This window comes from Sarcophilus harrisii, chromosome 3, assembly GCF_902635505.1.
Source record: "Sarcophilus harrisii chromosome 3, mSarHar1.11, whole genome shotgun sequence".
NCBI classification, from domain to species: Eukaryota; Metazoa; Chordata; class Mammalia; order Dasyuromorphia; family Dasyuridae; genus Sarcophilus; species Sarcophilus harrisii.
The window spans coordinates 568,953,846-568,978,696 of NC_045428.1; the positions used below are offsets into that span (position 1 = coordinate 568,953,846).

At 44.6% G+C, this 24,851-nt stretch overlaps 1 protein-coding gene across 3 annotated transcripts in view; it reads right to left on the bottom strand.

The window, feature by feature from the left end:
- The window catches only part of KAZN (kazrin, periplakin interacting protein), a 579,480-nt gene that overhangs the window by 86,850 nt on the left and 467,779 nt on the right, over positions 1 to 24,851 (bottom strand). For 2 of the 3 annotated variants that reach the window (XM_031962824.1, XM_031962825.1), the window contains exons 3-4: positions 8,459 to 8,595; positions 216 to 386 (exon numbers count right to left, since the gene is read on the bottom strand). In XM_031962824.1, the coding sequence (XP_031818684.1) occupies positions 216 to 386; positions 8,459 to 8,595 (308 nt within the window). Of the gene's footprint in view, positions 1 to 215; positions 387 to 8,458; positions 8,596 to 10,383; positions 11,030 to 24,851 lie in introns of those variants that run through there. The other variant, XM_031962826.1, reaches the window with a different exon arrangement.

The following is a 24,851-nucleotide window of genomic DNA, read 5'->3' on the forward strand; positions in this document are numbered from 1 at the left end:
CTATTACTACTTTTACTACACTGCTGCTGCTGCTGCTGCTGCTACTACTACTACTACCACCCCCACCACTACCACCACTCTATCCCCTCTCCCCACAGGCTGGAGCACAGCAGGGTGGGGGCAGCCCCTACCCTCCAGCCCCTGTTCCCCTTCTTCACTTTTTGGCCTTTCCCCTTTGGCCAGACAGGAGCAGGGGCAGAACCAGGGTACCTTACCATAGCCAGCTCGGCTTCAAGCTCCTTCATTCTGTTGTCCTTCAGGTCCAGCTGGGACCGCAAGGATGTAGCGTGGTCCGTAGCTTCTTTGGCTTGCCGGCGCAGCTCCCACTTCTCCCTTTCCAAAAGGTCCTTCTCCTTTGCCAGGGCTTTGACCGCATCTTCACTCTCCTGTGGAAAGAAAGCAATGACAGATATGACAGAGCTCAGGACCATCTCCTTGGTGCTCAGGCTCTTCACATCCAGGCATCCAGAAGGAATCGGTGTTCCTGGTCCCTGGGACCTGAGCAGGACCTTGGGCTCCGCTCCTTATTCCTGGCCAGCAGGCACTGGCAGCAGACAGTGACGGGTCAGTGAGACTCTGTAAGTGCCCACGGATGGAGGGGGCACTCCATACCGACTGAGGTTCCACGTCCAAAGAATGAGGAGTCACCCTCTGTTAGCTGCATGAGACACATCATACGTTACCTCATTCTATGAGGCTATGAAATTGGAGGCCCTGAGATAAGGGGGAAGAGACAAGAGGAGACTAGCAGCCAGTGTCTGAAGAGAAGGGGAAATAGGGTCCGAACTTCCCAGAGGGGCAGGATGACATTACACAGAGGATGCGGATAGAACTTAGGCTAAGGGAGACCTGGATTTGAATTGCACCCCAGCTATTTACCACTGGGAAAGTCACTGGATTTCTGTTGCCTCAGTTTCCTTATCTGTAAATTGAAGGGATTAGACTTGATGGTTTCTAAAGTCCTCTCCAGATCTAAATCCATGGTCTTATGATCCAAAGTCAATAACCTTTCTGGGTCTCAGTTTTCTCATCTATCAAAATAACAGGGTTGGACTTGATGGCTCTAAAAGTCCCCTTCAGATCTACATCCAAGACTGTATGAATTTTAATCACTGAACAATTAAGCTTCTCCTGACCCCCACAAATTAGGCCACATACTCATCTTCTCTTTTGACTTTTTCTTCTTCTTTCTCTTAAGCATGAAAATTGTTCTCTCATGGGGAAATAGAGGAATCAATCCCACAGCTGAATAACCTTTTCTCCTCCCCTAGATAAAGTAAACAAATCTGGGTTTTCACTCTGCTGGTTCAGAGGTATTTCTGGATGGCTAAAACCCAAGGGGAGCCTCCAGTTCAGGCAAATCTGGGGCTCGTAGGGCTGCCTCTGGCAATGAGTCTCCCCCTCCCAAATCAATCTCTCGGTCAGAAGCTGACCCTAGTACATTATAGTGGAAAGGGGGGAAAGTGTGTGTGTGTATATGTGTGTGTGTGTGTGTGTGTGTGTGTGTGTGACAGAGAGACAGAGACACAGAGAAACAGAGATAGAAAGATAGAGACATAGTAAACCTGAGAGAGCCAGAGAAAGACAGAGTTAGTGTAGATCTGGCATTCTTAACCTATTATCAGAATAAGATTTTAAAATAAAAATAGTGATTTTTTTTAAGTGGATGAAAACTTAAAGCTAAAAGGTTGTTCTCCTTATAGAGCAAGAGCTAAACAAGTTGCAGCATATAAATGTAATGGAATACTACTATACCTTAAGAAATGATGAAATGGACAGGTTTAGAGGAAACTGGGAAGGTTTTTAAAAACTGATAAACTGATTCACTGCAAGAGGAAGGGAGCAGAACTAGAAAGCAAGAACACCTTTGAAAATCTTTAGAATACTGATCAATTCAATGCCAAATGAATGAAAATGCAACAAAGTGAAAGTGGGATAGGATACACCTCCAGACAAAAGGATTTAAAATACAAACACAGCTACTTTGTGACAATTTGGTTTGGTTTGCTCAACTCCCATCTGTAATGAAGGGTTTTCTTTAAAAAAAAAAAAAAAAAGTTCATTTGGAGGAGGCGGGTAGTGGGAGGATCAAATTAATTTGAAAAGTACATGTTCCTTACCTTTATAGCCCAAAGGGTTATAAAACTTCATATGCTTTGATCAAATTAGATCTAGATCCCAAAGACTTCCCCAAAAAGGGGGGGGAAAGGACCTATTTGCATAAAAATATTAACAGTAGCTCTTTCTGTGGTGGCTAAGAATTAGAAAGCAAAGTGAAGTCCACCAGTTGGGGGAATGGCTAAACAAGCTGTGGTTTATGCTTGTAAGGGGATATTATTGAGCTGTAATAAATGGCGAGCAGGACGATTTCAGAAAAATCTAGAAAGACTTACGTAAACTGACGCACAGTGAAGAGAACCAGAATATTGTACACACTGAGAGCCATCTTATTCTGTGAAGAAAGAACAGCGAATGGCTCAGCCGTTCCCAGTAATACGATGATCCCAGACAATCCCAAAGGACTCATGATGGAGCATACAATCCACCTCCAGAGAAAGAGCTGATGATTGAATACATGATATTTTTCCACTTTCTTTCATTTTTTCCCCTTTTATTCAATCTCCTTGTATAGAATGACTAATATGGAAATGTTTTACATAATTGCCCTTGCTAGTTCTCTCTTGTTGTAGTGCAGAATCATGGGCAGAGGAAAGTGTGCTGGTGGGTTTGGGGGCAAGGAAGGTGTATAGAAACTCCCACTCTCAGGGTGGATGAGCTTAACAATTTACTAGCTATGGGAACCTAGCAAAGTTAATCCACCTCTCTGGGCCTCGGTTTCCAAATCTGGTCATTTAGTGATCACAGACTTTTGGTTTTCTAGGCTTTCTCTGTCCAACAAGCTGCCAGCTCTGTCCTATGCTCCTCTTATATTTATTTTTTTCCTATCCCTTCCCACACTGCTCTGCCCACCCCCCAAGCATGAGTCTAGGATGATTCCCACCATCTGCTGCCTTCACTGTCGATTATTTCTAATAGATCCTGCCAATAACTTGTATGTACCTACAGCTGTTTCCTTGTCGTCTCCCTCTGAGCTCCTTGACAGCAGGGACTCTCGCCTTTCTTTGTATCCTCAACATAGTGCCTGGCACACAGTAGGTGTTTAATAAATGCCTGCAGACTGACTGATGTTATCTGGAACCTTCTACTCCATAAAATAAATTTCTACTTTGCTACCTGATTGGTACCGTTACCCCACCTGGGACTTCAGGAGAGGGAAAGATACTAGGTTGGATGAAACCTATGATCCCATGAGGAGATTTCTATTCTTTTACTCATTTCTGATAGCATTATTTTGACTTATTTGGGAAGCAGCTGAAATAGAAGTTGGATGCTGATTTCTTTGGTCATAGATAGGATAACTATCATCCAGGAGTGAGGAGCTAGAATTGGAAACAGCTCTGGTGATTCATATAGAACAACATATATGGTAGCTAGTAATACCTCTCTCTCTCTCTCTCTCTCTCTCTCTCTCTCTCTCTCTCTCTCTCTCTCTCTCTCTCCATTTCCTTTTTCTTTATTTTTTCTTTCTTCCATCTTTCTTTTCTTTCTTTCTCTTTCCTCCTTTCTTTCTCCCACTTCCCCTTTTCTCTCTCTCTCCTTCTCTCCACTCCATCTCCCCTTTCTCTCCTCTTCTCTTCTTTTCTTTCTCCACCCCTCTCTCCTTTTCTTTCTTTCTCTGTCGCTCTCTCTGTCTCTTTCTTTCTATCTCTCTCTGTGTGTCTGTCTCTGTTTTTCCCTCATTCCTTCTCTTTCTCCCTCCTTTCTTTTCTTTCCCTCTCTTTCTTCCTCTATCTCTCTCCCTCCTCTATCACAACCTGGACTCTAAAGGCCTTTCTTTTCCATTCTGTTCAATCAAAAATAAACAGTAAACAATTTACATAGTGTTAACTATGTGCCAGGCACTGTGCTATGTATTGTTCAGTGATTTCAGTTGTATAATCACACTCCCTCAGAGCAGCAGAGTGGATGGGGGTGGAGGTGGGGCTGGGAACCGAAGCCAGGAGAACAGTTGGGAGGCTTTATGGAGAGCTTTTTCTAGCCTAGGCTTCCTCTGCCTAGTAAGATGTCTGTTCTAATGTGGTACAGCCTTGTGACTCCAGAGTGAAGGCTCTAGAGAGTGTTTAAATACTGCCTCTGGCACTGACCACCTGAGTGACTTCAGGAAAGCTACTTGACTTTCCCTGGACTCAGTTTACTCATCTGTAAAAGAAGGGGATTCAGTTCTAGATCTAAGATCTAGAATAATTCTCTGCTGACAGTCCCTCCTCTGATGAGGGATCTATTCTGTCTACCCATCCTTTCTTTGGACCCCACATCTGTAACCTTCTAGCTCTAGCAAGACATCTGATTTCTCATCATCTGGGTATGAGAGGATGATAAATAATAGTAATGATAATGATGCTGATAATAATAGAGCTAACACATATATGTCCACTACATGCCAAGTGTTACTCCGCTAAGTACTTTACAGATAGCATCTTACTTGGACCTCACAACAACCCTGGGAGATGGGGGATATTGTTATCCCCATCTTTCAGGTAAGGAAAGTTGGCAAATGAAGGTGAAATGACTTGACTTGGTCATGCAGGAAGGAAGGATTCATTTGGATTCAGGTCTTCCTCAGCCCAAGCCCAGAGCCCTGTACTGTGTCTGTCCCTTGCCCATAATGGTCTGAAAAGAGTAGAAGGCGTAGGTGATTCCTAACCATGAAATCTACAAAATCCATCTTTCCTGGGAAATTCTCATTCTGGAAACATTGCCTGGAGGGCCGGATTTCACGACTGGATTTGGAGAAGTCCCGAGTTCCTCTGCAGACCACAGCCATTCGTTCCCAGGGGAGCTGGTTCTGCAGCGTGAGGGAATGTTGCAATGTGGGGGGTTATCCTGGCAGGCCCAGAGACAGCCTCACTCCCTCCGTCTCCGCTGTGGCTTCTCTCTTCCCAGTCAGAGTTAGAACAAGGGGCTTTTCACACACTTTTAGCCAAGAGTCAGCACTATTCTAGCCCTAAGCCTGCTTGGCTCAGATCTAGGAGGGAGGGACAGGGAGAGGGATGCCTGGTCTGACAGAGCCTCAAGGATAATAAGCAGCTCTGGATCGATCCCAACTAACTTGACTTATCACAAATACGATCCATGGGCCAATTAGCTCCCAGTTTGATTGGTTTTAAATGAGTAAATCTGTTCCTAGATCTGCAGATTCAGCTCCCTGTAAGCATGTTTCTCTTTTCAATAGAAGTGTGACTCTTGGGCAATCATTCCCTCTCTCTCTGGGTCAGAGCTGTCCACTTTGGAAAATGACTCTGTGACCTCAAAGGTTCCCCTCTGACACTTTGTTCTAACAGCCTTTCCAACTTTGACATCTTGTATTCTAAGGACCCTCCCAGCTCTGACATCCTGTATTCTAAGGGCCCTCCCAGCTCTGACCTCCTAGGTTCTAAGGACCCTCCCAGCTCTGACCTCATGCGTTCTAAGGGCCCTTCCAGCTCTGACCTGGGTTCTAAGGGTTCTGCCATCTCTGCCATCCTTTGTTCCAAGCTCTGACGTCTTATGTTCTAAGGGTCCTCTGAGCTCTTAAATACAAGATCTCCACTAGAAACCTGCCTGATACTGCCAAGGAGAAGCTCAGTAAGCATGTTTCTTCCATGTTCTGCCTCTTTCAGGACAGCTACAATGGGCCAAAGGCTTTGGAGATGGAAAAGAGGAAGGGAAAAAGCAACTAACGGGCAAGTCTTCTAATTGAGGAACAGAGGAAGAGGAAGAGGCAACTAGGAAAAAAAGGTCAGAGATGATGGGATTCCCACAAGGCTTGTTCAGAGAACTCTCACATTCCCTGCTTGAGAAACCCTGCTGTAGGCCAAAGGTTGTACTGGGTTCAGGGGGAAGTCCCTGTTCTGAGGGAACATTTCTATCAAGGAAAGTGTCATGGCCATGTATCCGCTCCGCTCACAATCCCCAAAAGCCCCCACTCTGAATGCCACTCTAAAATGCATTGTTCTGCCTTGACTGAGTGAGAGCTCTTCAATGCCTGTTCTCTTGGTTCCCAATTAATTTTTTTCTCTCTTCTGATTTCACAGGCTGTCCACTTATCATCGCTACCCTGGGCTCACCATTAGCAGAACAGAGAAGCCGGCTTCAAGGCAAGCAAAGACATTTCCCGCGGACAGTGGAACAGCAGGGTGATAGCCAGGCAGTCAAGGACTTGGGGGACAGGTATGAACTTGAACTATGTCAGTGACCCAAAAGAAGACTAACTCTGGGGGTCCTGGGTCCCCTGGGAGTACACATCATTAACTCGGGGCAGAAAGAGCTGAATGGACTGGCTAGGTCAGTTCATCCCTTGGGGGTGACCATTATCGGCCAGGAGGAAAAAAGAAAGAGATGTTACACAGGAATAAAAGCAATAGTATACAGAGGTGGGAATGAAGCTGCTAAGGCAAATTTCACTCCAAGTTGGCACAATGGACACCACCAGAGAAATGGGAGTCCCCTCTTTTCTACCGGATGAATTATCAGCCATGGCTACATCTTACCAAAATGGTGGCCTCCTCCGGGAAGCCTTCCTTGGTGCCCCTAGTTGGAAATGATGTTCCCCTCACCATGACCTCAAACACACTTTGCTTTATACCTCTCAGATTCATGGACCTGAGAATGGTACCTGAGAATGAGTTTGTCTCAGCCTCCTATTTGAAGGTCCAAGCTATGAGGCAAGGACTGTGCCCTCTAAATCTTGCATTTCTCTCTCTTGTCCCCATTCTACCTCTCCCTAAAGCAGTGTTCTGTGCCTTAGAATTTAGTAAAAATTTGTTGATTGATAAAAGTGTTTAAATATAAATAAATCTTCAATCAAATTTTGGACATTTGGACATTCAGGTAGATTCTAACATCCATCCCTTTGTCCACAATAGAAAGGAAATGTGGCACAATGGACCAGGAAAACCCAGAGTCACATCCTACTTAAGACATTTACAAGCTGTGTGACCCTGGCAAGTCATTTATCTTCTTAATGATCCACTTTTAAATCCGTGTTACTCTAAGACTGTATGTACAAAGAATCTGCATTGGCAAAGGTTTCCTCACATGGGAGTTCCTTGGGTTAATAAAACCACAGATCTAGTCTATCCTTGTTCATTCATAATTATGACTGACCTTCACTTTACGCATGTTACCTCATTTGCTTTATATATACTGCTTTCTTTATGAGGTACGTATATCTAGCCATCTACCAATCTATCCATCCATCCATCCACACATCCATCTATCCACTCACCTATCATTTACCCATCTATTTATCAATCCATTCACCTATCTATGTATACATCTATCCACTCATCAATCCATCCATCTACTCAGCTATCTATCTATTCATCCATCATCTAACCATCTATCCATCCATCCACTCATCAATTCATCTATCTACATTCATCCATCTACCTACCTAACCACTCAGCTATCTATCCACTCATCTATTCGACCATTTACTTGTCCACTCATCAATCCATGCATCTACTCACCTATTTACTCATCCATCATCTACCCATCTATCCATACATCCATTCACTTATCAATTCATCCATTTACACATTCATCCATTTCCCTACCTAACAACTCACCTATCTATCTACTCACCTATCTATCTACTCATCTATCATCTATTCATCCATTTACTTGTCCATTCATCAATCCATCCATCCACACATCCACTCATCTATCCACTCACTACCTATTCACCCATCATCTATCTACCCATCCATCCATCCACCCCATTATTCATCCATCCATCCCATCTTGAGATCATCAGATCCTTGAACTAGATCTGGAAGGGATCTCACAGATCATAAAAAAAGCCAGAAGAAGCAACAGAGGCCACTGGTCCAATTCCTTATTTTACAGAGGAGAAAACTGGGCTCTGGGGAGGTTAAGTATCTTGCCCAAGGTGACATAGATTAAAAGTAACAGGTGAGACTTGAATCGAGGCCCATTGATTGGCTCTAGAGCCAGGGCTCTATCACAATAAGTCAATTGAGAGCTTAAGGAAGGAATATAACATGGAACCCAGTTTTGTGGGTTTCTCTAGAGTGGCTGGTCCCAGTTTCTAGTCACTCATCATCTTCTCATTTCATATCTGCTTATTAGGGTAACGGACTTGGATTCATGAAAGATATGAGTTCAAACCCTATCTTAGGTGATTTCTTGCTGGCTGACCCTAGGCATGTCACTGAACCTCCCTGCCTCAGTTTCCTCAGCTATAAAATGGACTCAATGGCCTCTCAAAGTTCTTCCAGCTTTCTATGCTCCAACCAGAGACTGGTGGCTAGTGTCCCCATCCAAGCACAGCCCCACCCCCACAGGAACTCATGCTTGGGCTGGAAGACGATGGCAGGAGTCCAGCTGGCCTTACTTTTCTGTGCTGCTCATAGTTCCGGATGAAATCCCGAAGCTGCTCCTCTCGGCTCTCCAGGGTGGCATAGAGCTGTTGCATTTGGCTCACGAGGTCTGTCTTTTCAGCCTTCAAACGCTTTCTATCGGCCTTCATGGCTAAGAGAAAGAGAGAACAGGGTATCAATGCCAGACTGACCCTGGAGGTGGCTTTTCTTGCCCCTCCCTCCTTGAGCAGGGACATCTCTTCCCCCAGCCTATCCTGAAGCAGCACCGACCTCTGACGTGGAAGGAGGCCATGGCCCTGCCTGCGGGAAGGGCTCCGAGACCCCTCGTCTCCATGGTACAGCCACACAGTAGCTGGTCTGAACAGTGGGTTCTATTGCAATGGACCCAGAGTCCCCTTAACACCAGGGAGGAGAGACTTCCCTTGCTGGAGAGGCTGCCAACTGTTCCTGTTGGCTTGGAGACCCAGTCTGATTAAAAACATGAAACATCTCACCTGGAGAGGAGCTCTTAGCAAATAAGGAAAGATTTTCATGCTACTGGAACTCTCTGTTCTTTCCTAGACTTGCCATCTGTCAAAGGATTTCCTAGACTTAAAACACAGCTTCTCTAATGTGTCTGAAGAAGGGAGGGCAAGCTCCACTAGGAGGAGACACCCGAGGGTGGGGGAGCAGGTGGGCCCTCTGAAGGAATCTCAACATTAACCAACCACTAAGTATATTTTCATTGTAACAAGACTCTACTATGTGCCAATAGGATCTCTAGCTTGGTGTCTTAAAACTGGGAAAGACAGGTTCAAATCCAGCTATTGACACATGCTGGCGTGTGACCAGTACTTTGGGAAATGAAAAATATCAGATGAAGAGAAGGTGGCAACGGAGAGAGGAAGCTTCCTCATTCAGAAATTGCCAAAGCCAAAAGGTGAGACCCTATCCCTCTGTTACTGTGTGCCTAGAACTACGGCTGAGCTAATGATGGCTGCACACCAGGAGCCAGATGCTCTATCTCACACTCACCCATCCCCACAAACAAAATCAGAATAATAGAGGCAACTCAATGAGATGTAAAGTAGGTGGTAGGGTAGAGTAGATAAGTTGGGAAGGAAAGAGAGGGAGGGAGGGAGGAATAAGGATAGAAAGGAGAGAAGGAAAAAAGGAAAGAAGAGGAAGAAAGGAAGAAAGGGGAGAAGGAGGAAGAAAGAAGGAAGAGAAGAAAGGATAGAAGGAGATGGAAAAGAAGAGGAAGAGAAGGAAGAAGGGAGGGAAGGAAGAAGAAAAGGAAGCAAAGAAGGAAATAGAGGAAGGGAGAAAAGGAGGGAGGGAGGAACAGAGGGAAGGAGGTAGAAAAGGAGAAGAGAGGAAAGAAAATGGGAAGGAGGAAGGGAAGAAGGAAAAAATGAGGAAGGGAGGGAAAGAGGGGGGAAGGAAGGAAGCAGGAAAAGGAGGGGGGAGGAAAGAAGGAAGGAGAAGGAAAGGAAGGAGGGAGAGAAGGAAGGATGGGAGGGAAGGAAGGGAAGAAAGGAGGGAGGAAGAAAAGGAAGAAAAGAAGATAAGAATGAAGGATGGGAGGAAGGAAGGGAGGGAGGAAGGATAGAAGGAAGAAAGAAAGGGAAAGAGGGAAAGAAGGAAAGAAGGAAAGAGGGAAGGAGGAAGAAAACACTAAGTGACCAGGATAGGGTGAGGGAGGGGCTCCCCAAAGGCCCCAAAGTGGGGGAGACAGCTGGGGTGCATGAGTGCCTTGTTGAATTCTCACCAGCCTTGGAGCATATGGAGACTCAGAGAGGACTTTACTTAACCCCTTTATTTCCCCAATAAGGAACAAGAAGCTAAGAAAAAAGTGACCAGACCACGGTCCTTCTGCATTCACGCGCCCCAGAATGCCCTGGCTTCTGCCCGCCGATTCTGTCTCTCCTGAGCCCCTTCCCCGTCCCTGGGAGCTCACCCGAATGCTCTGGCCCCGAGAGGAGCCCTCTGGAATCTGGCTCACATTCCGCTCATCACCATGACAGCGAGGGCCGAGACAGCCGGCAGGGAAGTCATTAGTGCGTCACCTGGGTGATTTTTCTATCAGGGAAAATGAGCGCGGCCCCTCCCCCATGGCAAAGTGGGCATCCCTGATGGGAGGAGGCCGTTCCACACCAGACGCCTTCTGTGCCTCCCCCCACCCCCAGGGACAAGAGCCTGGCACCGGTTTTGTTTCAAGCCTGGAGGAGCCGGGGCGGGTAGCTGGCGGCACGGTGGCGTTCCATCAAGTTCTGAGGCATTGCCTCCGCCTGGGGCCTGTGGGGTCTCCATGGTGCAAGCTGCCCTCCCGGGGCCGATGCCGAGGGACCAGGGAGGGACTGTTGGGACTGGCAGCTCTCCTCGGTGCCAGATCCAGGCCCGGCCCTCCCCACGAGGCAGGACGTGAGAAAACTGCAGGCTGTGGAGGCAGAGGACGCGGCTTTGCCACTTATGCTGGGGGTGATCGTGGGCAAGTCACTTAACTATGGGTCCTCTGGGTCCTTGTCTGAGGACAGTGAAAGGACAGACTCTGCGTCCCTCCCCACTCTATGGGGATCTCCGACCTGGGTTCAAATCACGACTCTGTCACTTGTGTGACTCTGGGCAAGTCACAGAACCTCTTCTTATATCATTTCAGTCATGTCTGAGTTTCAGCGACCCCCATTTGGGGTTTTCTTGACAAAGATACTGAAGTGGATTGCCATTTCCTTCTCCAACCCATTTTACAGATGAAGAAACTGAGGTAAATGATAAAAAAGTGACTTGCCCAGGGTCACGGCTAGTAAGTATCTGAGGCTGGATTTGAACTGAGATCCTCCTGGGCCAATTCTCTAACCACTGTGGCACCTGGCTGCCCCAAATAACCTCTTAGGGCTCCAGGAACCTTTAAGACTGTAAGGAAGACTTTATGACTGGAGGAACACAAGGTTTTGCAAAAGTGAATGCTGAAAACTATCTTTGCATGTAATTGGAAAAATTAAAAGCTATTATGAAAAGAGAGAAAGAAAAGCCAAAAAAAAAGAAAAAGAGTAAGTTGGAGAGCAGGGACCCATCTACACCGGTAGAGGACTTTTCCTCCCTAAGTGTTGGCTGTAGCAACGGCAGCCCAGGTCCAGTTTAAAAAACATCACAAGCCTGGATTATTGTTACATTTGTCAAGCCTCAAACTGCCTTTGTCATGTTCAGAAACGTGTGCCGTCTCACACTAGTTACAAGGCCCTTTCACCAGCAAAGCCCGTCCCCAGACACCCCCGGGCCGGCCCTGCCGACGACAGCCCAAGAAACCTCCGGGTCTGGCCTGCAGAAGCCGGCTCTCAGCCCCTGCCCTGAGCCCTCCTCCCCAATCAACTCAGATCGCTCGGCCATGTCCCATTCCGCCGCAACTTCCCCAGAACCATTTCCATGGTGACGGATGATGTCACACTGTAGGCTGAGGCCCTGGGAGCACGGAATGCATGTCACGACGGGGGACCGGCCTCCCAAGGATTCCAGAACCTGACGGAGGGTGTCGGAGAGGAAAGAAAAAGGGAAAAGGATATTTCTGTCCCCTGCCAGTAAAGGGGATGGAGAGGTACAAATATAGCCAGGTTCTAAGAACAAATCTGTTGTGTAACGGCGCGTCCAAATCCATGCACAATCTCAGCAAGAAGGGCTTTCGGGGGCTACTTATTACAGTTTATAACTGAACAAGATCAGTCACTGGGTTGGAAATCTGAGGACCTTGGATTCAAATCCTAACTCTGCTCCTTCCCATGTGTGCAGCCATACACGAGTCATTTTGATGAGGTCCTGAATATTGTTTTGGACCAAGAAAAACTAAAGAATTGATCTCTGAGGCAAGTTGACAGAAGTCTCTATTTGAGATCAATTTAGCCCCACGAGCCCACCCTCTGGGGAGGTCCTCCAGTCTGAAATCCAAGTTATGTCAAACCCCTGAGACCGCCCTCTGTAGAGGTCTGGAGCATCTCACCAGGCCATGCCCTGTCAGAAATCCCAGTCACTTCCCCTATAAAATCTGCCCACAGGCCATCCCATGGCTTCTGCCTTCCTTTGGGTCAGGCTGCCATGTCCCTTTCCTTTGTGGTGCCTTTTTCCTTACCCCCCCCCCCGCCATACTACGTGGTATCTCCCCTAACCACCACACTTCCCTACCCCATATCCCCTCTTTACGGCTAACTCTTTTAGGGCCCTAAGTCCCTTCCAGGATGTGGCCTGCCAGCTAAGGGCATGTCCCAACCTCATGGGGTGCTCCCTTTCTACTGGGGAGACAATTGTCTTTCCCAGGCTCTCCCGCTCTATCTCATATTTACCATTCCCAGTTATCTCCTCATTTTGTCAGTAACCTATTTTCCTAAATAAAAACACCTTTTGCCAAAAAGAACAGCCATTGTGAATTCTTCACAGGACTGAACCCCAACTTTTGGTGCCTACCGGCATTTGGGGACAAACATCACAGATCACATCAATTTGACCATCGTAACCTTCAGTTTTCTCCTCTGGGGGAAAAAAGTGGGAGGGAGAAGTGGAGTAGACTGGATGACCTCCATGTTTTTTTTCCAGCTCTAAATCTAGGGTGGGTGAATGAATGGATGAAATATTAAGTGCTGACTATGTATCAAGCTTGGGACACACACAGAAAGAAATCCTTCTCCAAGTAAGGAGCTTACTCTCTAATTGGAAGAGTGCTTTTGCAGGGTGGCTGGAAAGCCCCCAAAGGTAAGGGTACCTTAGGTGCATCTATAATTCTTTTGTCACTTGCTAACTAAGAACCAGTCTTGAATTGAAACCAAAATAAAGAGGGGACCTACTAAATGGGGAAGAAAGTCATTATTCCATTTCCATTGTTCCACCTATCATCATTATGAAATTTTTTCTTCTATGGAACCTAAATTTTCCTCTTTGCATCTTCTATCCATTGTTTCTCTTGTCCTCAAACAAGAAGACAAAGTCAGTCAACTGGAAGGCAACTCAGTGACCAGCTAGACCACGCCATACCTGAAAAAGAATATTCTCTATAATAAAAGTGACAAATAACCAAGTGACCTTTTCCTTCACTGAGGAAGAACCCAAAACTGCTGGGACAGGCCATTTTACTTTTGGACAGCTCTAGAATAGTAAAGAAAAGTATGTGTCCAGGGAGTGGGGAATGAATATTACTGTTGTAAGAAATGATGAAAATGAAAAATTTATTATACACTTATCTCTTCCACATGGTGACTTTCCTCATGGAAGTTTTTGGCATAAAAAATTATAAAATGGTGCAGTGGATAGAGCACCAGCCCTGAAGTCAGGAGGATCCGAGTTCAAATCTGGTTTCAGACACTTAACACTTCCTAGTTGTGTGTCCTTAGGCAAGTCACTTAACCCCAACTGCCTCAGCAAAAAAAAAAAAAAAAAAGAAATTAAAAATGGATTTTTTTGACTTTTGCACATGCCGCAGATGACATGCAAAGACTAGAAAACAACACAGAAGAAGTTTAGAAATTCAGAAATTCATAAAATATATGTATACTATTATAAGATATCAACCCAAAATTTACAATTGGGTACTGTAAATACCTATAAAAGAAAAACATATTTTGACTTCTCTGATATAAAGAGAGGGCCAAAAAATTTTACACTGACTTTCCAGATTGTATGATGGGGGTGAGGGAGTTACCTTGTCACTAAACCCCCGATATAGAAAGGATAACTTGATTAAATGATGCCATGGGGTGGAGTGGGCTTGATGGGTGAATGAATGGATGAAATATTAATTAATTGATTAATTAATTAAATACTAAGCAGTATGCTAAGAGCTTGGGACATGTGGAGAAATAAATCAAAGGGAACAGAATCAGGGAAACAATAAGTTCCAATAACAATGCAAATTGAAAGTAAAACCACCACAAAACAATAGAAACTGAACACTGGGCACTTATACTGACCACACTTCCTGGTACTCCCCACTGCTAGTGTCTTCCCTCAAAGATTAGCTTTAACTTCATATATGTGTGTATATATGTATATATGCAAATATGTGTCTATATGTGTATCCAAGTATGGATATGTGTGTGTGTGTATTTACATGTACCTAGTTATTAGCCTGTTCTTTCCTACTTTATAAGTTCCTGGACAGCTCCCATTGATTGGGCAACAAGAGGTTCCAGCCCAAGTCTCCCTTGGTCATTGTTTGGGCCCAGATTGGATTCAAATTAAACTAGTAAATTAACACTGGTTCTGTTTTGGCCAGAAATCCTGAGGGTCTTCCCAGGCTAATTATTTATTTGAACTAGCTAAGAAAGGCCATTCTCTGCCCCAATTCTTACCTAGCCTTAATCACTGAACTGGTGTGAAACAAGACCTCTTATACAAGACATCCAAGGCCATTTCTAGTCATCTTGATCTCTATTTTGCCATTAGACCCAAGTGGCTTTGGAGGGGAAAATGAGGCAGGTGACCTTGCACAGCATCCTCTCACTTAAATCCAATTCACTTGTATCATTTCTCGGATGTCTTGGTCCTCTCGGAGAACAGAGAACAAAAAACAAGCAATAGGACTTAGCCACAGTAATAAATGCTTGTGGACTGATTGTTGGAATAAGAGAGAGAAGGGTCCTCTCTGCTTCTTGGCAGAAGTGGGGGTATATGGGTGTGGAATGCTGCATTCAATGTCAGTTTCTTGTTTCTTCTGGTTTGTTAGAAGGAGAAGGGTACACTGGGAAATATAGGGGATATGAAAACAAAATATATCTATAAAAATGTATTCAAATTTGCCACAAATAACTGATTTAATCACGTGGGGGAAGAAAGTTATTTTCAAAATTATGCTTTGGGCCCAAGTTGTGGGCCAAGAAACAGACCAAGAGCCACTCTTCCAAAAAGTCCATGGCCTGCAAATGCTCCTGTGTTCTCAGCTAATCCACGATAAAGCTAGACATAGACATTATTAGGGGATTTAATAATAGAAAAAAGCTTTGGGAATACCCTGTCCAACTCCTTTATTTTCTAAAAGGGGAGGCTGAAGGCCAGATGGGGAATCTGGGTTGTAACTAGCAAGCTCTTCTTCAAATCCAAATCTTCAATGAGATATTCTTCCCATTATCCCATATTGCTTTCTTGTAAAAGCAAATATTTCCCAGAAAGTCTGAACCCAGACACTCTTGAGGGGTGGAGGAACCACCCCAGTACCAGTAAAATCCACCCTTTTCCCATGAAGACGGCCAGCAGCAGCCTTGGAGGGCTGGCCGTCAGAAGGGTGTTCCCTGCAGTCCCGGCAGGGGACCGCCTGTCTCTGCCAGGTCACATTCCTGGCCGGGGCTCCTTCCTCCCTCCTCCAGGAATCTCCCTCCTCGCGGCCCACACGCCTGCGAAGGAAAAGGTCTCAGGTGGTCTGGCCATCTGTTTCACGCCAAAGGGAAATGAAATATGTCTCTCCTAGTATGTTTTTCTTATGCACCAGGGTTCCCAAGTCACATATGGGCTCTGCATGGCTCGGGCTCTATGGGTGCCCCCAGCCCAGAGGCAAGGATCTCCTCAGGGGTGAATCTCCAGGGCTTCCTGCTCCCAGCTTTGGAGAGAGTAGGGGTGGGAGATGGGAATAGGGAAGAGAGAGGGGGTGATTGAAAGAAACAATAGAGCCAGTTTTCCAATGGCTGCTTACTCCTCTAGGTGGTACCTAAGATTCAGGCTTAAGGAGATGGACAGAGATCTGGAATTATGGTCATCCTAGGCATTAATTTATCAAGAAAATACTAAAACCACCCAAGCTTCAAAGAGACCTTAAAAAAATGTCAGCCTTAATACAAAGAATGTTAGAGCTAGGAGAACCCTGAGAATATAGCGTCAGAGCTGGGAAGGACTTTAGAACCCAGGATGTCAGAGCTGGGAGAGCCCTTAGAACCCGGGATGTCAGAGCTGGGAGGGCCCTTAGAACACAGAATGCCAGAGCTGGGAGGGCCCTTAGAACCCAGGATGTCAGGGGTGGGAGGATCCTTAGAACACAGGAGGTCAGAAGTGGGAGGGCCCTTAGAACACAGGAGGTCAGAGCTGGGCATCAGACCAGCCTTTAGAATAGAGATTGTCAGAACTGGGAGAAGATCTCAAAATCCAGACTGCATTAACTGGCTAGGACTTCCAAGTAAACCTGTATGAGAGAAGAGATTGCAGGGATTATGTCTCTGAGGGCAGCAAGGAAGTCTAGCCCACCTCTGTCTATCTCATTGTGGACTTGATCCTGAGGAAGTACCTGCTGGGACTAAGTCTTCGTAAATCCACTTACTATATGAAAGGAGGCTGGAAGTGTGTTCAGACTGAAGCCCAAACTGGAGGCAAGGGGCCAAGGGAACTGAGACAATCTGAGTTTGAGGTCATGGAGAACTTTAGAATGGTTCCTTCGGGGCCCACTGTACATATGTAATTGTTTCCTTTGCCTATGGATGGATGGAAGAATGGGTGGAGCCCTCCTTGCCCTCTCCCTGTAATGTTTCTCCTTTGCTCATTCTCTCCTCCCTTGTCTCTTTCTGCCTAAAAGCAGAATCAAGGCTGCTTCTAAAAACCAGACTTTATAACCTTGGGGTTCAACAAGTCAGTACAGCCTGACTTGGGAGTGTCAGAAAGGGAAGGACCTGAATTCAAATCCTGTCTCTAATGCTTTTGAGCAGGCAGCTTGGGACAAAGAATAGAACTTATTGCTTCGAGAGTCTGAGGATGTGGTACAAATATCCTGTAGCTGCCCCACTTTCTGCCTGTGTGACCCTGGAGAAGCCCTTTTTGCCCTCCCTCCGCCCTCCCAGGTCTCAGTTCCTCATGACTCAAGTGAAGGAGAATTTCTTCTGGAAACTCTAGATTTCCCCCTATCCAGCTTCTTTGTACATACTTAATTTATTCCTCACCTCCCTCATTAGACTGTGAACTCCTGAAGGGCAGGGCCTGTGTTTTTGCCTTTTTTTTGTATCACCAGAGCTTAACTCAGTATATATATATATGTTATTTTACAGCTCTAATCTGGGGATTTCAGAATCACATGGCCTTGTAGCTCTGGTCTTCACTTAGACTTGCTGTGGTCTAATGGAAATAGGTTTTGGGAGACCCGGGTTCTAGTTTTGCTTGGACCATTAACTTGCTATGTGGTCTTAGACTAACCACTTCCCTTTTTCCTCATCTGTGAAATATTGGAGGGGGGGAGGTTAGCAGTGGATAGAGCACCAGGAAGACCTGAATTCAGACACTTAATACTTCCTACTAAGTGACCTTGGGCAAGTCACTTAATCCCAATTCCCTCAACAAAACAGACAAATAAACAAACGAATGAATAAATAAATGAATAAAGATTTTATATATATATATAAAATCTATATAAATAAAATATAAATAAATAAATGAATAAAGATTTTATATATATATAATCTTTATTCATTTATATATATATATATGGAATGGAACTGGTGCTCTTTAATGTGCTTTGGGCAAGTAGGTGGTGGTGCCATAATGGATAGAATTTCAGGTATGGAACCAGGAAAACCCATCTCCCTGAGTTCAAATTGGCCCCAGACACTTACTAGTCCAAGTCACTTCATCCTGTTTCCTCATCTATTGAGAATGAAATGGCAAACCCCTCAGGTATATTTGCCAAGAAAAGACTGAAATGACTAAACAACATATGAAGGCTCTTTATGATCCTTAAATCTCTATAAATGCTTGTCATCCCTGTTACTATATTGTTACTATTTTCATTAGTGAAATGGAAAGTGACTTGCTTAGTCATGGTAATTAGCCTAGAACCTTTTTTCTTTTAAATTTAATTTTTATTATATTTTTACTGGTTTTTTAAAATTATATGTAAACAAACATTTTTGGCATTTGTTTTTTAAGCATGATTTTGCTTATCTGAGGCATTCCAGCATGGCTTTAACTGCCCCCTAACATCCTGGCCCTGCCAGAATCTGGCCCAGAATAACCTTCCCAGGTTTCAGCTTATGGGCAAGCTGGAAAGGGCGGAGGTAACACAGATAGAGTTAGAAGAAATCGGGGCCCAATGTAAGTAGCTGAATAATGGACTGACTTGGGGTTCATTCTCCCTGGCAATGCTTGCCCTACTTCTGTGACCTGGGAGGGGTGGAAAGTGTCCCTTTCCTGCATCTTGCCCCAGCTGTCTTAGATGGAATTTCATTGTACTGCCCGACATGAAACGGGCTGTTGGCTGTGATGTTTTCCAAGTTAATATAAAGGTTATTGTTCCAAGGCAGTCCCAATAAACTTTGGGAAAAAAACGCCAAAAAAAAAAAAAAAAAAAAAAAAAAGTTATTGTGTTCCAGTCAGAGCACAGCAGAGTGAGGAGCTGCTTTACATTTCTATCAGGAGGTGGGCAGCATGGCCTGAAGGGTAACCAGGTCCATGGAACCAGAGATAGTGCCAGAGAGAACTGTTAGCATCTTCCAGTTCAATCCACTTCTCAGAGATGAAGAAGCTGAGGTCCTGACGAGAAGCAGTCACAGAGAAAGTCATGAGCAGAGTGAGGACTGGAGCCAAGGCCCTCTGAAGGCAAGTTTAGTGCTCTAACTACTGCTCCACTCTGCCTCTGGCAAGTACCCTGAAGGCCTTGGGGAGGAAAAGGGAGTGCTGTCCTCCTGGGCCTCAGGGCCCCAAGGTTCTATTCCTGAAGGAGAGCTCAGATATTTGATGTTCTCAGGGAATTTCTTACTTATGCATTCTTTGCTCTAAGATCCCTTCTACCTTTGACATCTTGGGTTCTAAGGGCCCTCCCAGCTCTGACCTCCTGGGTTCTAAGGGCCCTCCCAGCTCTGACATCCTGGGTTCTAAGGGTCCTCCCAGCTATGACAGCCTGGGTTCTAAGGGTCCTCCCAGCTCTGACATCCTGGGTTCTAAGGACACTTCCAGCTCTGACAGCCTGGGGTCTAAGGTCCCTACCATTTCTAACAGTCTGGGTTTCAAGGGTCCTCTAGCTCTGACACTCTAAGATTCTAGGTCAATTTTGTTAGGGGCAGAAAGGTCCAGAATAAGGATAGCAGGCTTCAGGAAAAGGAGATTCTGTCCGGCTTCAGGAAAAGGAGGTTCTGTCCAGCTTCAAAATCTTAGTGGGAGCCATATTTCCATGGAGTCAGATGGAGAAATAGAGGGCAAATGTCTTCACTCACCAAATCTGAGGGGATGGATTAATTTCCCTTGGGAATCCTGAAGTTCCCACACCTAATGCCATCTTTTATCTTCCCAGAGCATGTCACCTCAGAGCCCAATATTCCCCTGCCTCCAAGCAATCCAAGGGGGAAGAATCAAAGCCGAGTCCAATCTGGGGTCATCGCCACTTGGAAATAGCCCTCTCTGAAGCCAAATGCTCATTCTTACTCTAGTCTCCAAATTCCTTCCCAAACTATTAAAGAATGACTATGCCATGTTAATAAGTCACAGATGGAGTTGTCCGTCAGTACTTGAGACTACAAGATCAGTGACTTCAGTCTCATCTGTAATATCGAGGAGAAAGAAGAGGAAGAAGAGGAGAAAAGTGTCTGGGCAGGAAAACTTCCTAGACAATAGGCAAGTAATTCTCCTAAGCTGATTCAGTGTGGATGAATAATAGCAGAGACAGAAGGCTAAGCACTCCATCTATTCATTCTTTCATTCCTTCATATTAAGGGCTCACTGTATGTAAAACTCTCTTCCATGCAGAAGATACAATGAAAAAACACCACACATCTTGCTCTAAATGGTCCCAGAAAACAAGAGCTAACTTTTATATATCACTCTTGCAAATTGCTTTAACTTACCAGAACTCATAAGAGACTACAACCATGAGATAGGTGCTATTATCTTGATTTTACAATTAAGGAAACTGAATCTCAGAGATCATGATAAAGGGACACTAGAAAGTAGGTAGCTTAACCCAGACACTGTCCAGTCCAAGGCTCTGGTCTCCTACATAATATAATCATAGGAGAGATGGAAGAGACTTTTGAAGCCATGAAAGCTGACCTGATGCAATTTTACATATGAGGAAATGAAGACAAAGACAGATTAAGTAATTTGCCTTGAGTCACAGGTTTTTCTAACTCTTAAATCCAACTCTCTATTTACTAACCCACCTATCTGCCTCCCTGTCTTTCCAAATGGACCTTAAAGATCATTAAATCCAGGGGAGTCAAGGTCAAATAGCAACTTCTCCAGTGTGTACACTCATATTTAATATTATCTATGTTGTATTGCATTTTTATTTATTTTGTTAAACATTTCCCAATTATGATTTAATTTGGCTTGGGGTCACACTTGGAAATTTTTGTTTTGTAGGCTAGGATCTAGAACATCCCTTCATTTTATAGAAAAGGAAACTGAGATGGAAAGAGAAGAAAGTACTTGTTAGAGATAGTCAGAGATAAGAGGGCTAGGAGTCAGGAAATCCTGCATTCAAATCCAGCCTCAGATATCTCCTAGCTATGTGATCTTGTTTGCCTACATTTTATCAAATTGAGCTAACAATACCTATCTCTAAGGGTCACTGTGATATCTGCAAAGCCCTTGTCAGAGTATCTGGCCCATAGTGCAACATAAATTTATTTCTTTCTTTTATTTCCCTTGTCCAGGGTCGTATTAGAGTCAGGGTCTCAACTTCATTTCCAGTTTACAAATCCATCCACCCATCCATGGACCCACTCAACAAACATGGATCAATGCCCACCATATTTAAAGCACAGTGGATTGTATTCTATTGGGGGAGGGGGGAGGAAGCAACATGTTAGGATAAGTTGATACAAAATTCAAGCAAAGCAAACAAAATATTTTTAAGGGGTGGGGGGAGGAGGGTACTGACAATGGAGGAACTGGGGGAAGGCCTTGCAGGAGATAGCGCCTGAGTTGAACCTTGACACTAAGAAGCTAAGACTTTCATGGGGTAACATGAATGAATTTCAAGTAGAGAGGACAATGATACCATGGGATTTGATTCAGGAATAGAGAACAGCAATGGAGCCAGTTTGGTGGGAACATAGAACATTTTGTGGCAGAATAAATAAAGTGTGATCTATCTGGAAAGAGATCTGGATGCGGTTTGTGAAGTCTTTAAATACTGAGCAGAGATGTGCCCATTTCATCTTTAAAGCAATAGGGAGCCACCGAAGTGCTATGAGCAGGAGAATAACGGCCAGAACTGGGCTTTCGGATTTCCAAAGAGGCAGTCGTGTGGTGGCTGGATTGCATTTATTTTCCACTATAACAAAGCTGATTCCCAGGAACGGCGGAACTCAACTTCCTCTTTCTATTAAAAGTGAGCCTGAGGAATCTCATATGGAAATTAGGGGGATATTTGTTTTCCTGGCCTTAAGAGGGGGAGGGCGCAGGGGTCCGGGAAGAGCCCTTTCGCCTCTGAATCACAACCCAGCAATTACTAAAAATAGGAGTCGATGGGGCTCAGGATGCTGACATTCCCTCGACACCGGAACTCTGGAAGGGACTTTCTGGAAATGAATGTTCCACAATTATCTTCTCACACAATGGGCTCTATTTTTAAAATTTTGTGTTGTTCTATGAGGTCACTCTGGAGAATGGCTTAGAGTTAGGAGAGGAGCATACCTCCTCTGAGCATGAGGCAGCAGGTCCATCCGTGGGCCAGGCCGTACTGCTGGAAGATATTCCCCAGATATATCCAAGGAAGTGAGCCTAGAGAGTCCTCAGAGATAGCTCCATGACCATCCAGCCCGAACCGAACTTGAACAAAAGCCCTTCCTACATCATACCAAAGAAAGGGTCAACCAGTCTTTGTCTGAAGACCTACACTGTGAAGAGCCATAGCTTTCTCAGGCCATTCCCCTTTGCAACTTGGTGGGAATCCTGTCATCCAGCTTCAAGTCGCTTCTCTGCAGTGGCAGCCACTGTCCCCATCATTGTCCTCGAGAGTTTGGCAAAACAATACATGGGCCTGGGTGAACTTGGACAACTCAATCATCCAAAGCCTCAGTTTCCCGATATGTAAAATGAGAGGGTCAGACTAGGTGAGCACTGAAGGCCCCTGAAATTCTAGAGTTATGACCCCAAGTCAACCAGCCTTTATTAAGTATGAAGGCAAAGACCCTGGCCTCCAGGAACTCACAATCTTAATATGGGAGACAAAAAATAAATAAGAGCAATAACTTCTCTCCAAGTATTTGATTAGAGCTAAGGAGGGATGGAAAAGGTCAGAAAATACCTCATTTCTATCTTCCACCCGTCTACTTTCTTTGCTTTCTAATTACCATGTTGTGGGAGGAGACTAATTTGATTGCCCCCCACAACTCCACAGGGTCCCTAAGCTCTTCTGGTCTCTGGGGTCTCCTTTTACTGGGCCAAACAGCTCACTGAGAACCATTCAGAGAGGCAGATCAAAGTCCAATTATGATATATTATACACGCACGCACACACATATGTACACACACACACATATCTGGTATAATTTTGCATTACAAAGTTTATCAGTCTTGAATGTATATTTAGTGAAAGGCTCAACTAATCTTTCATCTAATTACACTCATTAACATTTAAATGTGTAATCATTAATGTCTCTGGGCATGATGGTCTAAATATTTTATAGAGGTCTTAATTATGTTAGATTTCCAAACTTGAAATAAAACTAACTCATTCTACCAATTAACAGGGCAATGTGATTGCAGAATTCTATTGGGGCAAATTGGCTGGACTTTCTGTGGGCTGGAAAGAGGGTCATGATCTTTCTAGTTAAACCTAAGGCTGAAAAGTCACCAAAGATTTGAAGTCATGATCAAAGAGATGTTTGTCCAATTCTACCACGGTTGGGATAGTAGAATTTCTGGGAGGTCTCTTGAGTTTCCGTCTCTTCAGAGTGTTCTTTCAAGGGTAGACAACATGGTTACCAATGAGTCCTCAGTCCTGGCTCATTCCCTAACAAGGACTATGCTTCTGGGCCCCTAGACAGAGCCATTTTCTTTGATCACTATCTTCCTGCTACTCGTAACAATAATGGAATGGTTCAAGGCAATCCCAATAAATTTTGGATAGAAAATGCCATTTGTATCTGGAAAAAAAACAACTATGGAGACTGAACGGAAATCAAAACATCTTATGTTCACTTTTTTTTTTTCCTCCCATGGCTTTTCCATTTAGTTTTGATTTTTCTCTCCCAACATGATTCATAAAGTGATGTGTTTTAAAAAATTAAATGAAAATAACAACAATAAAAAAAACCCCAACCCAACCAAAACCAAAACCAAAAAACATGAGGGAATGGGAAATGGTGTTCCATTGTCTTCTTTCTCTTTCCCCCCTTTGCTCTTTTCCTTCCCTCTACTTTTTTCCCTCTTCTCTCTGCTTTTTCTCCCCAATCTTCTTTCTTTTTATTCTCTCTCTTTGTGCTCTATCTTCTTCCTGTGGCCTCTTGTCTTTCCATGATACTTCCTCATCCGTCCCTTTACCTCCTGGTTATTCAGAACTTTCTTAGAGGTCTCCGTCTTATTCTAGGACCTCTATCTCTGGGGAGAGGAGGGGCGTGGTTGAGAACAATTATAACAAACCAAAACTGATTACAGGGCTGGAAGGAAGAGATCTCTGAGGGATGAGGCTGCTCAGCCATGTGACAAAGGGAAAGGTTGATGGATGACAGTGTTAGACTGCAAATGTTATGGGCTCCAACCCCGTGGGTGGCAAAAAACCAACTGCTTTCTGTCCCCATTGAAGCCCAAAGGGCTGGAATAAGGCTATGGTCATGACCTAAGGGGACTTAGGAAGGATTTCCTGACAATGAAGGCTGGGAAACAGGGGGATGAGGAGGTTGGTGTTTCCTGGTGGGCCTTAGAACTTAAGAATTGTCAAGATTTTAGACCATAAGGTAGGAGGCCTTGATTTCCCCTCTTGGCTCTGCTCCTGACTTCCAGACTTCAAAACCATATTTCAGCTATTGCATGCTGGGATTTCTTTCAGCACCTGGGAGCCTTTTCCCCTTGGAACATCCAACTGCCTTCTCCAGTTGGCCCCCACTTCTATTGTTGAGTGCTTCTAAGGTCCTCCATTTTGCAGAAGGGCCCAGATTTTATTTCTCCCTGCTTGGCTCCTGTCTTGAAGACCCTCCTTCTCATCCCCTCCATGGAATAACTTCCCTCCTCTTCTACCCCTTTTCAGTTCCTTTTTCTTGTGTTGCTTTTCCTTATTAGAGTGTAAACTCCATGAGAGCAAAGGCTATCTCTGAATCTATTTTTATCCTCAGTGCTTAATATAGTAAGTACTTAAAAATCCTGATTTCCTTCCTTCCCTCTTGACCAGCTATGTGAACAATGACAAATTACTCAGTAACTTCCAGTTCTTAGCTATTTGGAAAATGGGTATAATCATTTAAAAAATATATTTATTTTTATTCTAGGTTTAAATACTTAAAATGAGCATTTTCTTATACATAGAATAGAAAAATAAGACTTTAC